This window comes from Bison bison, unplaced genomic scaffold, assembly GCF_000754665.1.
Source record: "Bison bison bison isolate TAMUID 2011002044 unplaced genomic scaffold, Bison_UMD1.0 scf7180017864476, whole genome shotgun sequence".
Lineage (NCBI taxonomy): Eukaryota > Metazoa > Chordata > Mammalia > Artiodactyla > Bovidae > Bison > Bison bison.
Window position 1 is genome coordinate 1,049,194 of NW_011495037.1, and position 9,425 is coordinate 1,058,618.

At 36.1% G+C, this 9,425-nt stretch overlaps 1 protein-coding gene across 2 annotated transcripts in view; it reads right to left on the reverse strand.

Moving 5' to 3' along the window:
- Window positions 1–2,184: 2,184 nt before the first annotated feature.
- Window positions 2,185–9,425, reverse strand: part of FEM1C (fem-1 homolog c (C. elegans)) — a 29,480-nt gene continuing 22,239 nt past the window's right edge. For both annotated transcript variants that reach the window (XM_010862077.1, XM_010862078.1), the window contains exon 3: window positions 2,185–5,193. In XM_010862077.1, coding sequence (XP_010860379.1) covers window positions 3,884–5,193 — 1,310 coding nt within the window. In that variant the 3' untranslated portion in view covers window positions 2,185–3,883. The remainder of the gene's footprint in view (window positions 5,194–9,425) is intronic.

Below are 9,425 nucleotides of genomic sequence, written 5' to 3' on the forward strand. Positions count from 1 at the left end.
CAAAGACATATCCGTATCTGTTATGGATAATAAATTCAAATTTTCAATAATATATTCAAAATATAACAAATTCAAAATTTCAAAAGAGGAAAGCCCATGTAACTGAAGATTATAATTTATGCCTGGAGTTGAGAAAGTATGCATTTTCTGGATCTATGAAAACTTCTTATATGAGGGAACTTACACATTATGGAAAAGATAATGACTACTTAAGATTTTTATAGAAGTGATGCAAGTAAGTTTATAAAACTTAACTTTATAGTAATATATTTATGACATACTTCTGATACTTAATCTTAAACTCAGTTAAAAAACTGAGTTTAGTTAAAAAAGAAGAGGTAAAAGCAGTCCCTCTCCCATTCATCTCACAACAAAAATCTTACTGTATCTTTAGTTTCTGCGGTTACAACTTGAAAAAAAAAATTAGAATGAACTACATAAATCCTCCCTGCTTTTCACACAGAAGTATAATAATAAACGCTATCTCCTGAGTTCTAACTATACATTACCAGTGGGTGTTTTGAGACAAGAGTTCACTAAGATAATATCAATCAAGTATTGAGTTAATAATAATACACTAGTATTTGGTGCAAATTTAATTTTATTAAACCTTACAATGAATATCATTTTCCATTGTGTGACAATTTATTGGCTGGCACCAGAATACAGTACTTCTTGGAAAAACACACAATGGGCATTGACAAAAGGGCAGGGGAACTAGTTGTTTAGTGATATGGGGGCGGGGCGAGGGGGGGGGGCGGGGAACCGTGACAACCAATTAATTTTACTTCCCTTAGTAGCTAACTCAAATGGTTAAAGGTCCAAGCAGTAAAACTGCTGTTAAAATGCACAAGAATATGGTTATTATTTCATCCAGCCCCCACAATTCTGGGAAAATTACAAGGATTATTATACCTGTAAAATTCAACCTAGGGTTTCTGCTGGGCTTATATGATTTTAAAAAGCTACTTTTTCAAATATAACCTAAACAGTTTTCCCAAGTCACAGTAGATAGGGGTCTTGAAAACTTAAGCTAGTCATTTTACAAATGAGCAATCACTTAACTGCAAAATCATCCTGGGCACCAAATTACCTTTTGCTGATGTAGGCTTATGTCCCTGTCCAATTAACAGGAAGAAAAGGACTATTTTTAAAATCTATAATCCATTTGTCTTTATAAACTAGACTGGTATTTAATCTGAGTAAAATTACCATTTCTTTTACAGAAACGATCAAGAGTGGAACATCTAAATTCATCAGGCCCTAACTGAGAACTTTAATGGAAATATAATCATATACATTAGCGCCAGTCAACATTACCATGCTACAGTGTACAGTAGAGAGTACAATTAGTCATTAAGTATTAAATTACTTATCTGTTGGTTTAAAAAACAACACAAATGTAAGTTTTTTAAAAATTCAGCCTCATAATTTTGAGAATACTTTCTGACAAAGGCCTTAAACAGTGCCTGAGGTCACATTTATGAAACAACTTCCTTTAAAATAAAATGGATAATTTTGAGCTTTTAAACTAACTGATTTTTCAAGAGCTCCTAACAGCATTTGGGGAGATGGCAAACAAAACTGTATCCTAATTGAAATAATGCATTTCAGTTATCAAGACTGAGGAATAGTTCTAAGTTACCTATAGTCAGAGGTGGGAAAATGCAATGTAAAGAAATCCTTGTTTTATACTCAAGTTGCACAATTCAAATTCACCTATAACGTAGTGTGAGATGTGCCTTACTATAAGAGCATGTAAAGTCCTTCTACCCCATCCCCAAAAAAGGACTAAGTCACTTAAAATCCAACTGCTCACCTTTCATCTGTAAATTATTGAGATTAACTAATGCAAATTTACTATACTTAAAAGTTTTCATTTTTTTTTTTAAAAAGTAGTTTATGCATATATAATTCTTATACCACAGAGTTAGAGGCAAATGACTTCAAAAATTGATGTCTGATATTTCCAGAATATTTCTCTAAATCACAAATGGTGGCAGTTCAAATATTTCATCAAATTTGCCCACAGTAAACAAGATATGCAAATCTCTTCATCAAAAGTTTGGAGAGTAACCATTTATATCCAAACCACTTTTTTCAATGGTGAAATTAAATGTACAACCTAGTAAAATGAGTAAAGGTATCTTTTAAAAAATTAAACTTCAATTTTTTAACCAGAAAGTGAGTCTAAAGCTTTTTTATTTATTTACAATTCTTCATTACAAGTTTTTTACTGAGGAAAGATGAAATAAACCTAACATGACTGTTTGCAATGACAACTCTTAATACCACTACATCCACCCTCAGAATAAAATGCCAACACAAAAATCCAAGTGATCCAGCTCATTAAACTCACAGGTAAACTGAGTTTTTCTCAAACCAATAAGGAGCTTTTTATTCAGAACAACTTTATTAAGACACTGGCAAGGCAAATATGCCATCATAAATTTTATTCTGAGTAACAATAAAGTGCTGAATGATAATTACCTGAACTTTTTTTAGTACTTTTCACTTATTTTTTCTTAAAAGAGCCCTTTCTGTGGCATTAGCAAAGCTGTTAAAAAAAAAAAGAAAGAAGGGAGGAAGCAAGGGGAAGGAAGGAAGAAAAAAAAAAGAAAGAGAAAAAAGTTAATTTTCATTAAAGGAACAGGAAGCACTGCAACCTTTTGTGTTTAATTCTGGTGACAAATAATTGAGACCAACGAAATCCATGCAAGTGATCTTCAAAGGTATACTTAAGCTTGAAGAAAGAAAGAATGCTGTTACTGACCTTTGATACTATGGCAGTAAATTGCAGACTAAAATACCTTAATTATCCTAGATGCCTAGGTCTGGCTTGGCAAGCATCATGCCACTGACATGCTTCAGCTCTTTTAGTAACTAAAAGTGATTTGCAGTTCAATTATTGAATATTTCAATGAGACCCATTAAGCTGTGTGATAAACTCTGAGGTTAAATTTAAGCAAATTCTCTACATTTAATCACATCATCGGCACAAGCAGGACAATGCTGGCATAGCATGAAAGGTGTGTTTCTTTGTGAAGAGTCTTCCTTTTACTGCATGATATATTAAGATGACAGACCTAAATCTCAACTGGGTTAATGAGTTAGAATAGATTTGCTTCCCAAATTTAGTACACAATAATTTCAGTGGATTAGAAAAAGAAATCTCAGATGTAAAGAAAAAAACAACAAAAAAGCTCAAGCTCTGGTAGCTAACCTGTAGCTCTACAAATTTTCATGCTACAAGAGTGCTTTCATAAAATGAACTTTGTAACGCACTTAACAGTGTTTCAGAGTTGAAGCTGACCAACTGCTGCATAGAAATATGCTCACACACAACAGTCAAGTTGAAGCCCGTGCATAGAGAAGATAAAGCACTTATGGTAAACTGCAAATGCTAACAAGTCCATAAAGTTGTACAACTTAACATGTGCCCTTGAGGGGAGAAAAACTGCTAAGGAGAAATGGTTAAGTTAAAAATAAAGTGGAAACAGGAGAGAAGTTTGGAGAAAAGAGGGAAGAAGCAGAAAAAAAGACCTTCAATTGTATAAAATTCACAAATCAAAAAAGTATAAAGACACCACTGAAAAATGGTTCTGTCCCAAACACCAAACACACACAAAACCAGAATGGATAAGCCTTTGGCAGACAATTTTAGAAACTGAATATGACATTTCATTTCTCAGTAATTCACAAACAATATATTATATGGTATATTTATATTAAATACTGGGAAACCAATCCTGTAAATTTGATGCTTACAATGCTTTAGCCAATGAGAGCACGATGGAATCAAGCTAAATGAATGCTGGTGTTATCACAACAGTGCTCATTTATGAAACAACTGTTACCAATTCGTGCTTTAACAGTCAAAATATCATCTGTGAAGAGAAACAAAGGTCTCTAGCTTTTCTGGGATGTGCCCTTTATAGTATATTCTATGATTCACTATGACACGGGCAGCAAGACACTGCAACGTGGTGTGGTTTATAGGCTGGATCAAATTCTTAGCTATTTCCTTCTCATCCAGCAAATCACTAGCAGTTTGTTTGTGCAAGTTTGTGGCATCAAAATGTGCACCTGATTTAATAAGGAGATTCATGATGTCTGGATGGTTGTTCAGAGCAGCGATATGGAGGGGACTGTTGTCATCGGAGTCTCTGACGTTCACATCAGCACCACATTCTATCAGTATTGCAGTAACTTGCAGAGATGGAAATTTACAAACAGGGTACCGCCCTACACAGGTAGTATTCTTGTCCACAGCCAGATGAAGAGGGCTGAAGTTATTCTTTCCCCTTGGATGCAGCTTAAGAAACCTGTATATAGTCTGCTTTTTGAAATGGTCCTGTTCTAGAGTACAAGGAACTTTTTCTAATAAGCAAATCAAGTGCAAAATGATGGAAAGAGCCTTATTCAACTGTAGCGGGTCAGCTGGACACTGAGCCTGTTTGACGGCTCGCTCTATTTCAAGGACACTTTTGCCCAGTATGCCCATAAGGTCATCAAAGGTAACAGTGGTGCCCAGCAGGCCTTTAGCCCTATCCTGCAGCATGAAAGAGAACAGTTCTGCAAAAGACAACAGGCTGCTGGCGGTCATTGGGCTGAGAGGGTCCAAATTGTTCTGCTGCATATCCAAAGCATACTTCCATAGGTTGATGCATCGTTTGAAATTTCCAGAGTCTGCATAGACAGCACCTCTATATCTAATATAGTAAGAGGTGTCAGGATGAGAAGGACCGAGAATGCGTTCTCTAATTAACAGTGCCTGCATTCTCATCTCATCAGGATCAGCAATAAGACCTTCTAGCTCTTCTGCACTGTTCACTTCTTTGGCGTAATCATAAGCCATTATTAGTGTCTGCGGTACTGGTTTGCTAATGATATTAGTCCTATCACTGTACCTCATGTTCATTGCCTTTTTCCAGTATTTCAAAGCCCCAAGGAGGTCTCTTTTTTTGTCTACAAATGTAGCTCCCAGGAGCTCTAGTGCATTGATCCGTTCTGTCTTGCTGGTCTGTGCATGGTGAGTCAGAAAATCCACAATATTTGTGTGACCAGTCACACTTGCAGAGAGAAGGGGAGTCATTCCATAACCATCCTTTTCCATCTTGGCACAATACATAAGAAGCATCTTCATAATGTCCAAACTTCCAGACTCCGCACAATCATGCAATGCAGTATTACCTTAGAGAAGGAAAAAAGAAATAACATATTTTGAGGAACCGGGATACAATGTAATACATAAGTGTACTTTAAAATCTAAAGAAAAGTAGGCAGCTCCAAGCCACCCTCAATGAGACATTCTTTAATTTGATTCCAAATAAGAAAAAAAGATCCCCAGCACCTAAAATTAATGTCTGACACACAGCAAGGGAAAAACAATATTGGTTAAGTTCTCTGAATAAATGAAATGACCAAATTAGGCATGAAAAGATATTCAAAGTTACTAAATGAATTCAAAATTAGTCCATGGCCCTTTCGGTATTTTTTGATGTTTTCAAGTGTATATTCTACAACTAAAAACTGATGAAATTAACCAGCTGTGCAGTTTTGCTGACAGTCACGTAACTTTGAGTCAGATTCCCCATTTATAAACAAGAAATCTACTCTATAAGTATCTAAGATTCTTCAATTTGAGTCTAAGAGTGAGAAGTTATTTTTTCAGTATTTCCAGGTTGCCAAGTGAACTTCAGCTTTAGTAAAAAATACTGGTAACAAAGAACTTTCTTCAAAAAACTCCCATAAGAAAAACAAATCCACTGAAATCTAAAAAACATATGGGTGGTTGAATATGAACTTTAAAAGGAGACATCTGAAGTATCCTTTCATAATGCATTACTTCCCACTGTAATTTAAGTTTCTTAAACATTCTTTTTAGATGTACGAAATGTTCTAATACTGTCCGCTTCTTCCCACACATGGATTAAAACTGACAACAGGCACTGGCACATTAATAAAAAGCCCTGTATGGATGGAACATACTAAGACATAATAACCACTGAAGTTACTTTAGCTACCTAAATTTAATGATAAACATTCTACTTATGATCAAAACAGAAATTATCATGGAGACCTTTGGTATTCACATAGTGTTTACAGAAAATTTCAATAGTGAGTCACTTTAGGCATTTGTGTGGAAAAGAGCTAACCTAGCTGGCTGAGACAGCTATTCTTAGAAAGACCTGCTTGCAAGGATGGTCCTTGGCTGGCATCTGGAATGCTGCTTGGTAAACAGTTCCAAGATCTAAGTTTCCCTAAATGATAAGGGTAAATTCATGAGGACTATCTGCTTTCCTTCCAGGAGGCTGGAATTCTGAATACGTGCTCAGCAGAGGATGCCTACGTAACCAGCACCCAATCAAAACTCAGGCATGGAGCTTCTAATCAACCCAATGGGATTCCCTGGGCAGGAACATCACACGCATACATTTACGTTGCTAGAAGACTGTGCTCTGAGTGACCTCTCACAAGAAGGACAGAGCATAAACAAGCCTGCCAAGAGTCCCCTGGACCCACCTGTACCTTTCCTCTCATGATCCAGATTTATGTCCTTACTACATCATTGGAAGAAATCTCAGCAATGAGTACGACTGTATGTTAACTCCAAACGTGGGGGTGGCCATGGGAACCCCAGGTGCAGGATGTGTTCTAGAAAGAGGTTTAAATCTGAATCCTTCACATTACAAATCTACAACTAAAATTCAAAAAAGCACAAGTTATAATAGAACTTTAATCTCTTCACAAATGCATCCTGCTTATTTGTCTTCTGTATCTACAGGGATTACATTGACAACATCTGTATATTTATTCTGACTCAGCATTTCACAGCGTCTGATAGAAGGTTTCAGCAATGTGTACAGTAACCAAGCACTCAAGAGCCCAGAACTTCTGACTACTGTTTATTTGCTCAAAATAGTTTCAATTAAACATGACTACTACTAAGTATATTTTTAAAACGCTCTTGAATTAAGGATCCACAATACTTCCTTTTTCTCTAAGAAATAGTGTAATAAAGGGAAGGCTTAGATGGCATTCTTCTCCATTCATAGTAATAAAATCAAAAATAAAAATGCAGCAAAAGCTAGTCTTTTAATTAACTGAATTGCTGTTTTGGAAAAATGCAGAATATACATATATTTTGAATACACCATATGCTGAAAAAAATGGTTTTTGTTTTATTTTTTTAAAGGACTAAGAGACTCACATCTAGTAACAGCAGCGGTAATAGGATCCCCTCCTGCTAAGAACTAGAAAAGCTGAGAAGTGTGTTTTAAAAAATGACAGTATGACAGTAGGTAAGAGCTCACATGGAGACAACATCCAAGAGAATAAAAAAAAATAGTTAAGTCCAAAATTTGGGGAAATTTCCCCCAATGACCTCTACTGATTGTGGAAGAGGCAGCTGAAAAACTGAGGAGAGCTTTTGATCTTGGAGGGTTAGAGGAGAATGCTAAAGTCCAGAGCCCATTAAGAAATCCCTCTACACTTCAGGGTACAGCTCTGTGGGGCTGCTCTCTAGGAGTTAAGATGAAGTGCAAAGAAACCCGTCATCACAGGAACTGAAATGGAAATTAAAATCATCTTGATATGGAATTAAAGTAATCCGGGACTGCTGGCATATGTAATCAAAAGCCAGAAGCAAATACAAATACTATTTAGATGAAGCAATTATCACACTAGGGTTCAACTTATTTATATACATATTCTTCATCTATAATGTTTGGTATCTAATCAAACATAATGGACAAAAGAGAAAATCAGGAGCCACAACACAAAAACCAAGAGAAATAAGAGCTAAGAGAAAAGCCTAACAGAGGACCTAGATAATACAGTTATCAAACACAAGACTTTGATGTAATAATTATGCTTAGAATATTCAGAAGGATTTAAAGTTTTCAGAATTAGAAAACTGGAAACTAAAAAAAAGAACCAAATGAACATTCTAAAACTGAAAAACTCAATGGGTGGCTTTAAAAGCAGACCACACACAGTTGAATAGAGAATCAGTGAACTAGAGAATTAAGTCAGATGAAAATCCACAGAAAGATGCAAGAAAGTAAAAGGATGAGAAAGCAGGAGACTATAGCAGACAGAGGAAAGGATGTCAGAAGGATTAGTATACTTAAAACCAGAATTCCAGAGGGAGAAAACGGGCCCAAGGCAAGGCAAGATTTACAGAGATAAAGTCTGAGAATTTCCTGAAGCTGATCAACGATTAAGCCACAAATTTAAAAAGTTTTACAAACAAGAAGGCTAGATAAAAAAGAAACTTACACCGAGGCACACTACAGCAAAACTGAACACTAAAGTCAAAGAGAAAAATCTTAAAATAGGTAGAAATGACCGGCAAAGATCTAATCAGAAACAAAAGAAGCCTTAAAGCAGTAAAGAAAATAAATGCCAACTTATTTGTGAGATATCTAAATAAATATTGACTTTAAACATTATAGCAGGGTTTGAGACGTGTATAAAGAAAAATGCTTGATAGTAATAGCATACAAGTAATAAAGGCAATGCCAAAGAATGCTCAAACCACCGCACAATTGCATTCATCTCACACGCTAGTAAAGTAATGCTCAAAATTCTCCAAGCCAGGCTTCAGCAATACGTGAACCATGAACTTCCTGTTGTTCAAGCTGGTTTTAGAAAAGGCAGACGAACCAGAGATCAAATTGCCAACATCCGCTGGATCATGGAAAAAGCAAGAGTTCCAGAAAAACATCTATTTCTGCTTTATTGACTATGTCAAAGCCTTTGACTGTGTGTATCACAATAAACTGTGGAAAAGTCTGAAAGAGATGGGAATACTAGACCACCTGACCTGCCTCTTAAGAAATCTGTATGCAGGTCAGGAAGCAACAGTTAGAACTGGACATGGAACAACAGACTGGTTCCAAATAGGAAAAGGAGTACGTCAAGGCTGTATATTGTCACCCTGCTTATTTAACTTACATGCAGAATACATCATGAGAAACGCTGGACTGGAAGAAGCACAAGCTGGAACCAAGACTGCCGGGAGAAATATCAATAACCTCAGATACGCAGATGAAACCATCCTTATGGCAGAAAGTGAAGAGGAACTAAAAAGCCTCTTGATGAAAGTGAAAGTGGAGAGTGAAAAAGTTGGCTTAAAGCTCAACATTCAGAAAACAAAAAGATCATGGCATCCAGTCCCAACACTTCATGGGAAATAGATGGGGAAACAGTGGAAACAGTGTCAGACTTTATTTTTGGGGGCTCTGAAATCACTGCAGATGGTGACTGTAGCCATGAAAATTAAAAGACGCTTACTCCTTGGAAGCAAAGTTATGACCAACCTAGAGAGCGTATTCAAAAGCAGAGACATGACTTTGCCAACAAAGGTCCGTCTAGTCAAGGCTATGGTTTTTCCCATGGTCATGTATGGATGTGAGAGT